The sequence below is a fragment of the Miniopterus schreibersii genome (assembly GCF_964146895.1).
Source record: "Miniopterus schreibersii genome assembly, chromosome: 19".
NCBI classification, from domain to species: Eukaryota; Metazoa; Chordata; class Mammalia; order Chiroptera; family Miniopteridae; genus Miniopterus; species Miniopterus schreibersii.
Window position 1 is genome coordinate 22,702,769 of NC_138119.1, and position 15,232 is coordinate 22,718,000.

Genomic DNA, 15,232 nt, shown 5'->3' on the forward strand with positions numbered 1-15,232 from the left:
TCCTTCTTACTGTTTCTCACAACTTGCCTTGATAGTACTTACATGTTTGCTCGTTTTTATCGCCCATGCCTTCACTAGAATGAAAGCGCTATTAAGGCAGGAGCTTTTGTCTTTTTCCGTCCTGCTCGGCCCCTAGAACAAAGCCCGGCACCCAGCTAGTCCACAGTTCCATTTCTGTGGAATGAATGGATGAAGGAACGAATGGGTGAATCAATGAATCTCTCTGCTTCCATCTGCTCCATTGGAGCAGACCCCTCCTCTCTTTTTGAGGTTCCTGAGCTATTCCTGGCATTTCCAGGAGACATCTGTTGGGTGACTTTGAACAGAGTCCCAACACTACCCCTCACCCACCCTGGCTTCCTGTGGGATCTTCTGCTGGACCCCCCAGACCCAAGAAGCCAGCAGAGCCCAGCAGAGGCCCCTCTGAGCTGCTGCTGATCCCGGCACCGATGCAGCCACTCAGGACCCAAGCTGAGGGCACCAATGTCCACAGCCAGATGCTACTTCTTTCCTCACCAAGTCCACCATTTGGTGGAACTGCATCACCAGTCTTCTCTGCTGATGCGGGAATGCGTGCACACTCACATGCACACACATGCATGCACACACCCACATGCACACACTGACTATACACACTTACACGCATGCACAGTCACATACATGCACAGACAGGACCAGAGCTACCTGTGCTCCCAAATTCTTCTCAGGTTTTTGGTAAAACCTCCCTCAGTGTTACTCCCAGGCCAGGGGGTGTGATCAGAGGGGAGTGTTGTGGGCAGGTGGGAGGCTTGACTAAATCAGAAGTCGCAAGTGAGGAAAAATTCCGGACACTGACGCTTTCTTCTGAGTTACCTAACAAGCCTCTGGCAGGAAACACAATTTCCCTGGAGGCAACTCGGTGCCTCGGACAAATTGTCACTGTGTGAGCAGTCCACTGGCCCTCCAGGCCATCTGCACACAATGGACCCCCGAGGTGAACTCACTGCAGCCCCAGGCGAGGACGGCTGCTGGGGAGAGATAAAGCTTTGCTGCTTCCTTTCTGCTTTGTTTTGGACTGTATTCTAGAAAGATATGTAAGAAATGTTATCCTAATTAGTAACTGCTCACTCCTCTCCCTCACCCCCCAAACACATACCCACAGACACACACATGCACAAACAGTGCACGAGCACACACACACACACACACACACACACACTGAGAGGTGTTCACAGTGTTCACCACAGTCTGTATTCTCACAGGGTTTTATCTGGCTTCTTGGACAAATAAACTGACGCTGGTGAGGGGTGGCTACAGCCATGGCAGGATCTGAGTCTCCCAACCTGAGAAAAGGAACCTACCCTGCCTGTTGACATACACGGCTTAGCATGTCAGCAAAACATGTCCAAAAACCTGTTCTCGTGTCCAGAGCGGAGACACAGAGCCTCTGCTGGTGAAAGGAGGCTTTGTTCAAAGAAGGCTGCTGCCTCTCATGGGTCTGGGCAGAGGAGGGGAGCAGGGGCCCCTGCCAGGGGCTAGGCCAACCCAAGGAAAGAATCGGGACAACCCCTGCTTATTTAAAACCAAAGCAGAAAGGAAGGAACCTTCCACCATCACTACCAGTTGTGACCACGGCTCATCCTTGTTTCAGGTTTGCAGACTCATGTAATGCTTTTAACCAGAAAAAAGAAAGCTGTTAAGTTTTATTTTGGAACCATTCTGTATGCTGAGAAAGAGTAAAGAAAGGGGGAACAGAACCAGCCTCATGAAGGTGATATCTGCACAGTGACAGGCCCAGGAGGACCCGGCCAAGGGGCAGAACCATTCTTCACCCTTTGTAAAAACGTGACCTAGCCCTGGCTGGGTGGCTCATTTCGTTAGTGTCGTCCTCTACACCAAGAGGTTGTGGGTTCAATTCCCAGTCAGGGCACATACCTAGGTTGTAGGTTTGATTCCGAGTCAGGGGCATGTACAGGAGGCAACTGATTGATGTTTCGCTCTCACATCAATGTTTCTCTCTCTCTCTCTCTCCCTTCCTCTCTCTCTCTCAAATTAAGGTTTTAAAAAACATATCCTCAGGTGAAGATTAAGAAAAAACAAATGTGATCTTACTGTTCAGGACAATGGCCATAATTTTAGAAAGGGAAAGATGAATGGGAGATTGTCTTGGCTCAGACAATCACTTCTATTTTTTGTCCAACTGAGTCACTGTGATAAAAGTGGCCTGAGCATCACAAGGCTTACTAACCTTTATGTCATTTCCCCTCCCACTCTGTTCCCGAAATGCTAGTTGCGGGGTTTCTTTCCTATGAGTTTTTATCTTGCTTCGAACTGTAAAGAGTTTCTCCTCATTGGCAAACATTGCATCCACTTGTGAATGTTAGTTGATTTATTTGCAGGCATGGGAACTGCCCCCGACTCCCAGGATTGCCTAGTCGATTGGCATTCACGACGATATGCCTTGGTGTCCTGACTCTCACGAGTATCACTGTGGGGGCCATGGATTGATTCATTATTGTTCTTACAGTGTTGAGTTAGCCTCAGAGGTCCAATCTACTTTTTTAAATTTATCTTTATTGTTGAAAGTATTACAGATGTCCCCCTTTTTCCCCCCACTGGCCCCTTCCACCAGCTCCTGCCCCCTCCCCAGGCCTTCACAGCACTATTTTCTGTCCAAGGGATATGCATAGATGCATATAAATTCTTTGGTTAATCTTGGGGTGGGGGATGGGAAGAGATGAGAGGCCCAATTTAAAATATCTTTCTCTTCAAGTTCTATTTTCCACTTAGGAAGTATTTAGATTGATTTTGATGCTCTTTGGTTATATATTAGTTTGGCATTTTTAAAGTAATTTTGTTTTAACTTAAAATCACCACCACCAATAGCTTTGTTTACTGTCGCTGATGGAGGCTCAGGTTCTAGATGCCACCACTGGGATTGGGGCACAGTTATTCAGATGTGAAGTGGGCCATTTCAGTGGGACTGCATCAGCACACAGTTGTCCTAAAAGGGCATCGGGATAAACCCTTTTTTATAGGAATTCAGCCACAGGTCTTTGTATAAAATCTGGCATATGTCCTGCTTTACCTGCTTGGTATTTGAAATGATAAGAGCAAAGGGCCGCTGCCAGCTCTCGGATGGCTGGGTCATCCCAGCCGTGTCCTGTCTCCCCTTCCTTCCTCCTTCTCACTGATGCATTAGCAGCCCTTGAAATGGAAGCTCAGCTTACTGTTCTCACCTTAGCTTTCCGTTTTTCTCTTCAGCACGTGTGTCCCAGAATATACAGTCTCTCATGTCCATTGATAACTCGCCTTTATGGTTTCCGTGGCTCAGGTTTCTGTGCATGAGGACTGCCCATTTCACTTGGGCCTCAGAACGTTTGATCTTGGCAAAGTGACAAAGTGTGCATTCTTCTCTTTCCCAGGGTAACTGCTAGCAGTTTTTCTTAAAATGCCAGGAATTCCGAAATCAAAATATACATAAACTATTAAGTTGCAAACAAAAGCATCTAGCTGGAAGAAGGTCCGAGGTGGCGTGCAACCATATACCAGGTGCAAGGACCCTTCTCCAGCATCCCAGACACAGGGTCCTTTGGTGGCCAACAGCCACCCTGGGTGAGAGCAGGGAACTCCCAGGGCACCAGGCTGACCCTCTGGTTGTTGGGCATCTGGAGTCAGATGAGATGCTTTGTGTGAGCTGGGGTTGGGTCCGTCAGCTCCCTGTTTCTTCATCTGAAATGGTGACTCTAATAATAATAATAGGACTTCCTCATAGGATGTTGTGAGGTTCAATCAGTTAAAACCTTTGGACATTGTTTGGCAAGAGCCAAGCGTCCGATCACCGCTCATTGGTGATGCCGCCCTGTAGGTGGTACCATCTGAGTCAGGCTGCTAGAGTTCACACTCTGCCAATACCTACCCGGGTGACCATGAAAATTAAGTTGCCTAATATTTCCTGAGCTTGCATTTCCTTTTCTGTGACAGGTGGATAAGGAGTCCCCAGTATGTCCTTACTGTGGCAGGCAGGCAGTAAAATGCCAAGTGACTTAAAGGGTTAGCGAGAATTCATGTACGATGCCCGATGCAGTGTAGACGTGCACTCAGGAATCACGATTAGTCACATCTTCTGCTCAAAGAGGCCAAAAAAAGGTTATGTTTACTTTGCCTTAAGAGACAATACAACCCTCTGCCTGTCACATCAGTGCTTAATAGATAGTGGATTATTTTACTCAGACAGGAGCAAGGGAAAAAACTGAAGAGTGATTCAGGTTTGGGACTTCCAAGAACCAAAGAAAGGACATGCAAGATTTTTGCAAAAACCTTTACGGTAACCTACCAGAATGTGTAAAGTTTCTCAGATGTGTATAAAGTCAGAATTTCTAGTAATGTTTCCCTTGAATGACAGCACATCTCTACTGGTTCATACAAGCCAAAAGAAAAGGCAAATGAGAATATTTTTAAGGAAATTCAGACTTTTTCCCTTCAAATATTGTAGTATCCCCGCTCCCTGGAAAATCTGTAATTAGCTGAAAGAGTCATTAGATCACCTGGGTAGGGTAACCAGTCTCTTCCCTGCCATCGATCCCAGACCAGCAAGCCATGAATGCCCAGAAGCAGGCTCCCTGGAACCCTCCACTGTAATAGGCATGATCCCCCACTCACCACCTCTCGAAGACACCAATCCCTGGCAAAGATGCTCCTATGAAATTAATTCTTCCCTTTGCCCTGCATAATTCTTTGACTATAGATTAATGAGATGGTGACTAATTTGGGCCTATTTTAATGAACATTTAGGAATTCTTTTCAATTGGTTTGTCAGTTGTCTATGTTGTAAACGATGCTCTCCGGTGTGCGTAAGGGCCTTTTGAAAAACTGTTTATTTTCCTAATTCTGTTCAGCATTGCCTAAGCACTCTTGTGTGCAATGCTGTTTGTGTTCTCAATGAGAAATTTGAGTAGATATCGTTTCCAGCCTTTGTGGAATAATCCAGTTTGGCGGAGATCATCTTGACAAGGTCACTTATCCTATTTAGAATAAATTGGCATGGCAGGGAGTTTGCTTAGTCCATAGTGAGTCTCCCAGTGCCGGAATAAGAGGCATTTTCATGTATTTCAGAGCTGGTTCCATCACTCAACCCTCTGCCTCCTCAAAGACACAGGAGTATGCCTGCCCCCCGAGTATCCAGCACTTTAGGGGTGGGGAGTGGAGAGAGTACCTGTTAAATCTTACCAGACCACCTTGAGCAGTGCCACAGGCCCCAGACCTTATATAATTAAGTAGATGTTACCTGAGTGACAGCATATAGTTAGTGACAAGATGAAGCACAAATTTGGCATTTTAGCATCAATAGATGTGAATCAAAGGGCATAATGAGCTCACTTGCCCCAACAGCACACTCAAAGTGTTTTCTCTCCTAAATCCTTGAACTTTGCCCCTGAAAAGTAACTTTTGGCTCTACAAGTCTGACATTGCCTACTGAATGAATGGGTATATTTTTAGGATTTCTTTAAATATAACACTTTGGGTTTTTTTCCCCTAGTTTTTTTTAAAAAATCATCTCATATACACCCACCCAAAGGCTTTCAGGGTTTTCTTTTTTCAGTGTTTCCCAGAATAGTAGTTTCCAAGTTGCCAACTGAAAAAGGACCTGTGTGTTGTGTGTGCCGCTGAAAGCTATTTTCCAAGCACAAACTAAGTGGTTTTTAAAAGCGAACACATGGAGTAACTCACGTGGTTTCGTGTGTAGCAGGAAAACCCACTTCACCTCAGTAGCACTCCAAAAGCTGTCAGGTCTTCTAGTCATAAGCGATCGCGATCTTGGGCTTGAGAGCAGGGAGGAGGAAATTATGTTTGACTTAGTAATTTTCAAGAAGGTAAATGGTTCTTTTAGCAAAATGGTGTTAGGTTGTTCGCCTCCACCTTGAAGCCACAGTTACGAGAGTCATAGCCCTCCCTGGACTATACAGGAACACATCCATGCACTTGGATAAACTCCATGGGCTGATTTATTAGCTCACATTTCTGCCTGTACAATTTGTCGATCAACAAGTGTTCGCTGAGTTCCTTTTACCTTGACTGCTGTGGGAGCTGCGTAAAATATCAGAGCTGTGCTGAACACGGGGCCTTCAGCTTCAAGTCATTCACTCCACGGGGAGAAGCAGTGTGTGAGCAGTGAGGGAAAAACCAAGGCACAGAGTCACATCGTGGTAGATTGTCGTTCTCTGCGCAGTGCCTGTCAGCGGACACAGACGATGCTTCTTCGTTTCCTTTTAAGAAACAAGTATTAAAGTTCTGCAAATGTGTTAAGAGCTGGATGTAATAGATAATGTTCATTCAAAAAAATTTTTAAACAGCTAATCCTAAAATTATTTTGTGTAGTGGGCGCAATTCTAGAAAAAAATTTTATTTTTCAATGACGTTGACTTTTAATATTATATTAGTTTCAGGGGTACAGCGTAGTGGTTAGACATTTATATACCTTACCAAGTGGTCCCCCAGATAAGTCTAGTACCCACCTGGCCCCATACATAGGTACTGCAGTATTATTGACTGTATTCTCTGTGCTGTATTTTACACCCCCGTGACTCTCCTGTAACTACCAATTTATATGTCTTAATCCTTTTACCTCTTTCACCCAGTCCCTCAACCTCCACCATCTGGCAACCATCAGTTTGTAAAACAAATAAGTTTTTAGACCATGATTGAAAGTTCAGAGAAGGATATGTATTTACCTACATGTATAGAAGGATATATATTAATTCCTAGTTGTATGGCCTTTGGAGGTGGGCCTGCATGTCCTTTGGCCTTTTATGTGTTAACTACATCCCGTGCTCTATTTTGGACTGAGCTTGTGTGGCCAAATTCAGCATAAGCACTGCTGTGCTTTCTAACCTTCCTAATCCTATGTATTTACTGCATCCTGATTTATTAACACGTACTTAGGTAATTTAGCTTAATTGTGGAGCAGCGGAGTTAGAACAAGGATTTCCTGATTGCTAATGTTTTGGTTCCACTAATTTGGTTCCGTGCTTCCTTTAGCTCACAGATTCTATTAAGCCCCGAGACACAAGTCTTTACACCATCAGTAATGCTCTAGGGACAGTGACACCTTCTTTGGGTTTAACACCTCCAGTTCACGTTCCTTTAATTGAGTTCTCAGACATGCAAGTGGAAAAGAAAATAATGCGTGATAGATGCCTCTCCATGAATAAGAACGAACTGTGCATATAAAATATATAGAACTTATTTTAAAATTTCTCCTGCAGTAAAATATTTTGTTGACTAACAGTTACCAGGCTCAGGTCCAACAGGTTTTAATTAAAAATGACAAGCTCACCCTACCCCAAAGCTCGACTGCATGCAAATCCGAAGAACACCAAATGAACACAACTCTTATCATTGTTCAATAGCGCCCCCTAGCATACATAGTGTTAGGCTATCACTAGGAAGCAAATTCTAGTTGTCATTTCTTCTCTAAAGAAGTGTATGTTTTTTTACATGTCTAGTTATATTGGCATATTCTTCACACTATTCCTGAATTGACTGTCTGAAGGTCACTGCAAACAGAGGATAGTGTAATATAGTAGAATAATTTGTTGTGCAAATATTTTCCAAATGATTTTGCTTTAACTCTCGCTGTCCTCTATTCTGTCTCTGCTTTGGTTGGCTGGTAGAAGGAGATTTTTGTTTTCTTTTGGAAACAAAAGAAAAGCCATATAGGAAAGAGGAAAGAGCAGATCTGGGGAAGGTTCCTAAAGTAGATTGTGGAAATCCACCAGGTAGACATAGTACATTGAACTATCCTTGGGGACTGTTATGAACACAGCCTCTAGAGCCAGACTTTCTGGGCTCTGTGATCTTGGGAAGGCTCCTTAACCACTCTGTGACTTAATTCCCTCCTCTGTAAAATGGGTTAATAGTAATAGTACCTGTCTCGCAGAGCTATTGCACAAATCACATGGTCAATGCTCAGTGATGATCAACAGTTGTCATTACCATTATTTCACCATGGATGCTTGCATGTGGTCCTGACCTACAGCTTGGGCTCTGACACCAGAAAGACATGAGGTCAAACCCTCTGGGAGACTTTGGGCAAGTTGCTGAAACCCGGTTTCCTCAGCTCTATCATTCATAAACCCCTCATTTGAAAGCCTCCTAATAAAACAGCCTCAGAGAGATTAAAACTGACAGGTCATTTGCCCTTGCCTTTTCTCCCCACCTTGGTGTCAGGCTGCCCAGGGGGGCCCAGTCCCATCATGGTCCCACATCAACAGTAAGTGCTTGGCTCACGTGTCTAATGGGCACGTAACACAAACTGGAGGGCACATGTGGAGAAAGAAATGTGGAAAAGCATGGGAACTTTTCTAGAAAGCTTCTAAAAGACTGAGAAGAAAAGCAAATAGAGACATTTGCGGTTAAACACACCCCTTTTAGCATTTCAGGATCAATTCTGTTTGCAAAGTTTAGAACAAAGATATTTTAGCAGCACCCTTTCTCCAAAAGGAGAATTTTAACGAGGAAAAAGAATGGTGCTTACTCTGTCTTGCCTAAGTACCCTATTTCAATTTTAAAGAGCTTTTTCAACCCAAATGCTAGCTACAAGCAACCAGTCTTTTCCTAGCCTTGGGCTAAAAGTACATCAGTAATGGAACAACGCCAGATGGGATTATTGCTTGTCAAGACTGTGTATAGAAATCCAGCGACTGACTCCATCCATCCACATTGTAAAATAATCACACCATGACTGAGTTGACGCTGGTGTTGGCCTGCAAGCCTGGGGTGCTATTAAAACATCCGTGTCCTCTGTTTACTCTGACTTCCGATGAGAAAGGTTTCAGAAGGTATAGAAGAGAGTGTATGGGCAGGGAGCTAAATTTAGAATTAGCCAGGACTAATCACAGAAGGGGTAGGAGAAATAAATGAAAAAAATCAGTTCTTTTCCACCAGTCAGAAACTCAAAACTCAAAACTCCTGTATGTGAAAACATAAAAAAATTTTTTTAAAAATAAACACACTTTTTAAAAATCACAATACATGCAACAGAGAGTCTATATTTATTTACTTATTTATTATTTATTTATTTTAAATATGTCTTCATTGATTTCAGAGAGAGGAAGGGAGAGGAAGAGAGAGATAGAAACATCAATGATGAGAGAGTCATTGATCAGCTGCATCCTGCAGGCCCCAGACTTGGGATCGAGCCCACAACCCGAGCATATGCCCTGACCAGGAATCAAACCTCCATCTCCTGGATCATAAGTCGATGCTCAACCTCTGAACCACACCAGCCAGGCTATATATTTTTAAAATATGTATAGTAATAGGAAAAAGACTTCAAAGTGAGAGTTCACAGGCAGAAGAATAAAAGGTGTTATGGTCACTATTGCTTCTTTCCTCCCAGCAACCCCTCACGCCTGCTGAGAGACTCCCCCACCCAGGAGTCACACCTGACAGAAGGCAGGGGATTTGTGTCACTGGGCTAACAAGACAGAGGGCCTGCCTGTTGGGGCACAGAGTTGGAAGGATTGACTCTGGGTTGCCATAAGGCCATGAAAAAATGAAACCAAGGTGACCAGCTAGGGTGACAAGCAAGAAGAGAGAGGAGCCATTGCCTGGCCCCCTGGATCCAATCTGGCCTGAGCTCAGATTCACATCTGTGAGGTCAGCCAACTAGCTCCCGACCTTCAGACAGATGTTCTCTCCATCTGCACTGCTTCTCTGCCCTGAAGTTTACGTTTCATCCCCTTCAAGAAAAATGCGCTTTTGCCCAGCCCTGTTTCTGCCTTAATAGCCATGTCACCTTTGCTTTGTTTGCCCAGAAAGAGACCTTCACTTGGACCATCAACCCATCCATTACACATTATAGCAACTGAGAAACAATTGTCAGCCAAGCAGAAGTCTGGGGCTGTCACTCTGACTATACCGTTTGCTCTTCCATCTACCCTATACGTTCAGTTGACCTCAAATCTTATCAATGATCATGTTATAATTTAGCATTTGAGTTTTTTCTCTGACATTAGCAAATTTTTTCTTCTTTGTCTTTTTTGTCTTTTTCTTATTGTTTCTCTTAAAATCTAGCAAGGTGCCTAGCATGGAGTGGACCTCAGTAATTCTCTCGGCAACTCAGTTTTCATCTCTATTCCCAGAACAGCTGTCTTACTACTATGAGCTGTCATTTGTTGTGCGCTTCCTGTACAGCAGGCAACCCAGGGAAATAGGTACTACTTTTATTTCCATTTCACAGTGAGGGAGCTGAAGCACAGAGGTTGTGGAATCTGCTCAGGGTTCACACAGTAGGAAGCCGAGAGGCCGTCTGACCCCAGAGCCCAGACTCCTGGGATCTGCTCTGCTGGGCCTCTCCTGGCTTAGTTCAGCTCTTCATAGACCCTCTTCTGATTTACTGACACAGCTTCCTGACTGCCTCTCTGCTTTCACCTCTGAAACCCAATTCTGGCATTTTGGGAAAATCCAAATGCCCACGCATGAGCCCTTCCTGGCCCAGCCCCTCCCCACGGCACCCCAGCATCTCTCATATGCCCTCCTGGCACCCCAGGCTCTCTCTGGCTGTACCAGGTTCTTTATGGCTCTCAGCAAGTGCCATGTTCTCTCCTTTCCTGCCAGGATGTACATTCCTCCCCTGGACCCAGCCCTGCCTGGTTCCCACTCCAAGAAGCGTCCCTGACCTCCTCTAAGTGAGGTGTCATCGAAAGCACTTCCACCACCCATACTTCTATGACTTTGAAACATCTGTTCACTTTCTTACTTGTTTTTTAGTGGATGAGGGTAATATCTCAGGTTCCTTAGCACAGCCTGGCACTTAAGTACCATTAAACAGTGACTTGGTGACGAGTGGGCCGGGAGGTTCCTCTATTATGGATTTCCACTGTGAGTAGGATGAGCAGAGCCCTCCTGCCAACCTGGGCATGTGGCATGTGCAAGAGATAGAGTTGTATGTTATTGAACTACTGATATTGGGGGTGGTTTTTTATTGCAACACAACCTACCCTGTCCTGACTGATACAAACGTCTTGGGCAAGAATCAAATATGGTTCTTCCTGATACATTCATTCTCTGGGTGTGTATATGTTACTTCTTGGAAAAACTTGGGGATTCATCATCTCGTTGACAATATCCTTAACTCAGAGTTCTCAGTGTCATTTATAACAACAGTATAGCTTCCTCCTTTTCATCAGTGATGTGGTATCTTAATGCCTTTGTTTTAGATTGGTTGGTATACAATTAGATCAGTTCTGAGCAATTTCTTACAGCACTATTTACTTTTTAAAGATAATTTTAAGTATTTTCAATCTACCTTGAGAAGCAACTATGTGAAAAATATTGAGTACTTTAAAACTGATTTGCCCCACATAACATTCGCTTGATATAAAATAAGAGACGTGGCTGTATTTTAATTTATAGAAAAAGAATTTTCATAAAGCGGAGACTTTTTATGCCAACTTCATCACTACTAGATAATTCTTACAAAATACTACTAATTCTAATAATCTGTTTGGCCAGGTAGTTTATCACGGAGAAAGTGACTTCACGTCATTGTGATACTGGTGGGCCCCGATCAGCGGTGGCACCTCATAGCTTGGGCCGTGTCACTTGTTAACATTCAAAAATTCTCACAGAGTGACTATTGACTCAGCTGATCAGCATCATTCAAAAGACAGAAGATAAAATTCCTTTATATTTGAAGGAGGCGGTGTCCTAACTCATGTTAATACCACTTGAGAAATCACATATAAAACATCAAAATGAGACTGTTTCCTTGCAGAGTGCATTCTGTGGGTTACTCCCCAAAAGCTGGAATGATTACTCATTTATTTTATAGCCAAATGTGCTTCTACTTTTTAAATATGTGCGCATCCCCCTAAATCTCCTAATTCTAGTTAATAAATAACCTTTTCTAGTTTTCATGTACTTTCTGAAATGCAGTGTTTCAAATATACACAAAAACACAGTTTGTGTGTAGGGTGGGAAGCTTCGAGAGTTCATGGTCAGTGCTCTTGCATCTTTTGTCTGTGTAGATCCCTCGTTAGCAGTCTCCGGAGCTATTATTCCTACCCCCACTTCTTTTCTCTAGGCCTCCAGCTTCCTGCATCCATCTGGCCCCTGGGATTTCTTTATACCTCTGGGCCCAGAAAAAGAAAACGAGATTTCTCCCACACTTCCAACCCAGAACAAATTCAGGGAAGCTCACAGGGCTGCCGCTGCCCAAGTCCTTTCAGATTCAGTGGGACAACACAAAGAAGTGAGAAAGAAAAAGAGGTTTCATCTCTGGCCAACAGGGAGGTGAAGTTCAAGGGAATTTTTTAAAGAAGCTGTCAGTTCTTCTGGGTGTTCTGACTTTTCCTTTGGGAGATGCCACCCAGGTGTTGGGGAACAGCAGCATAAATACAGGTGGGTTGACCGTCTCCAGCATCAGAGAAACTAGGAAGAAGACAACTTACTCTAGACACTGACAAGCATATTCTGTTCATGAAGAAATGAGATTATTCCAAGCAGAGGAGAAAGCTGCTTGATTTGCTGTTTAAATAAACCTGTCACTCCCTGACATTAGTTTGCAAACCCTTTGGAGAGATGGAGGCTTTTTTCCAACTGACGGAACACCTGAGTAGGAAACCGTTCAAGGGGTTTCTGCCTTGCTGGGCCTCTCTGTTGACCCCAAGGCAGCTCTGCAGAACCCCAGTGCTTGGTTTGAAAACTGTTGTGTGGAAAACCAACCGGTGGGGTATCCCGAAGCGTGAAGGGTATCTCTTCTCTGAAATAGAAGTTTTTAAACTTTTTTTTTTAGTTCAGATCACCGGACCTCTTGTTTGAAATGCAGATTCCTGGGCATGGATCCCAGAGACTCACACTCAGGGGGGTTGAGTGGAGTCTGGAGATATGTATTTTAATGCACATCCAGCCGATTCTGATACCAACATGAACGGATCATGTACAGTGCTGCTCCCTGGAACCACTACGCCATACACCTGAGACTACACAAAATAATGTTAAATGCAAACTTTAATGGGTAAATAAAATTTAAGATATATATAATAAATATTAATACTTATATAAATATATAAATGATAAATACAATGTTGAAATTTTTAAAAAAACAACACTGCTCTATAAACTGCCTGCTGAGGGCCCTCTCAGTGGCTTCAGCTTAGTCTTACTTCATCTTAGTTTATTTTAGGTTCTTAGTTTGTAAGTGTCGAATACCATTCAGATGTTTCTTGCCAAGGGAAGCAATATCTTAGTTACTTCTTCCATCACTTCCCAGTTTAGTTATCTTCCTGTCCCTGGCACGGCCCTCTCAGCTGAGTCTGCTCCATCTGAGGCCCCATCAGGCTCCTTCTTCCTCCAGCTCTTCTTGGCTTTGTCTGTTTCTTTGTTTGTTTGTTTTTAAGACATCTCTTTAAACCTCCCCTTCCCCAATAAGTACCCCGAGTAGAAGTTAAATGATGTCTATAGGCAAATAGAGAATTGACTTATTGATGCAAATGCAGCTAACCAGTAGGCATATGAATGTTTTGTGCAGCAAGATACTAGCTGTTCTGAGGGATACAAGGAAATATAAGAACAAATCCAAATAAATCACATTTTTAAAATAAAGAAAGCCTTGCCCTAGCCAGTGTGGCTCAGTTGGTTTAGCATCTTCCCATGAACCAAAAGTTTGCTGGTTCGATTCCCAGTCAGGGCATATGCCTGGGTTGTAGGCGTGATCCCCAGTAGCGTGCATACAGGAGGCAGCTGATCAGTGTTCTCACATAAATGTTTCTCTCTCCCTCTCCCTCTCCCTTCCTCTTTTGGGGGACCGTCTCTTTTATGTGCCTTCCCACATCGCTTTGCATGTGGTGAGAAGGGTGCGTTGGCCTATGTGAGTTTCATTCCTCCCCTTAACCTGGGTCTTTAATTATTGCCACATCTCTGGTTCCTTGAGTGTATATAGTAACTTCTTAAATTGGTTTAGAATAGTCTTTCCTTTTATTTTAGGGGTGTGTTTTGTGAGCAAGGAATAAAGCACCTTGACTTTTTTTTCAAAAAGTGCTTACTGATATATTGGTATTTTAAGATTTGAGAGAGTTTCCTTCCCATCTGCTGGTTTACTGGGAATAAGAAATCAGATTAGGCTAACAGCCAGAGAGTGCCTCTTGAATACAGGCTAGTATTGAATTTTATTAATTCAATTGAATCCAATTCCAATGTTTGTTGTGGGTGGAAAATGGTGGTTATTTTTAGTCATGCTCTTGTCATAACTAAACACAGGCATAGACACTCTAGAGCCTGGTGCAAACTTTATGCCTCGGTAACTACCGTTGTTTTTTACAAATAAAACACCCTGAAGTCAGTTAACCTGGGCAAGTCGGCAATGGCTGTGACTGTGCTCCTCTGCTCTCTTTGACCCTAGAATCTTCTGTTCTTTGATTCTTACTGTTTTCAGTAACTTAAACTAAAAATCAAATACCAGTTGCACATTACTTTCTAGACAGAGTCATAGCTGTATTAAAAAGCTAATTTCTCTCTTCATGACAACGTTCCCTGTTAAAATGTTTGGTAGTTCTACCTGGACCGTGTAACATCTTTGCTAGGATTTTGGTCCCTGTGAAGTAACCAACTGTCCCAAACACATCCGGCATTTCGGTGATGAAAATTGGTGCTGTTGCTAAATTGCTGATTCTCATGTTGTCTTTTACATGTATGTGTTTGTGTGTTTCAGGAAAAAAGTGCCAGTTCAAATGCAAGACTTAAAACGAATAAAGAGATTCCGGGATTAGTTCATCAACCCAGAGCTAAGTAAGTTCTAGTTCCTGTCTCTATATTGTTTTTAAAGCTAAAAATATTTTCAGAGTGAGTTCCATTTTGTCTGTCAGATAATCAAGACTTATTATAAAGCTTTGTTAATTACGACCAGTGTAGTTTGTTCTAAAGGAACAGAATAGGAAATCCAAAAACAGTCCTACAGTATATGACATTTAAATGATCAGTTAGAACAGGGGTGGGGAGCATCCAGCCCACGGGCCTTATATGGCCAGAGAAATCATTTGGTCTGGCCCTGCCAAGGTAACCACAGGCAGGACTCGAAATTCAGCAAATCTAGGAGCTTCTTTCATAGCTAATTTTTAAGTTGGTAATTTTGTATGGCCCATGAATGATGTTATAAATATCCTAATGGCCCTTGGCAGCAAAAAGGTTCCCCATCCCTGAGTTAGAAGGAAATAAAGGGGGATGTCTTTATGACTCTGGGGTAGGGAAAGGA

At 43.3% G+C, this 15,232-nt stretch overlaps 1 protein-coding gene across 1 annotated transcript in view; it reads left to right on the forward strand.

The window, feature by feature from the left end:
* LOC308549588 (uncharacterized protein C1orf21 homolog) overlaps positions 1-15,232 on the forward strand; it is a 167,926-nt gene that overhangs the window by 130,724 nt on the left and 21,970 nt on the right. Inside the window, exon 4 of the mRNA XM_081122382.1 lies at positions 14,693-14,769. Within this exon, the coding sequence (XP_080978508.1) occupies positions 14,693-14,769 (77 nt within the window). The remainder of the gene's footprint in view (positions 1-14,692; positions 14,770-15,232) is intronic.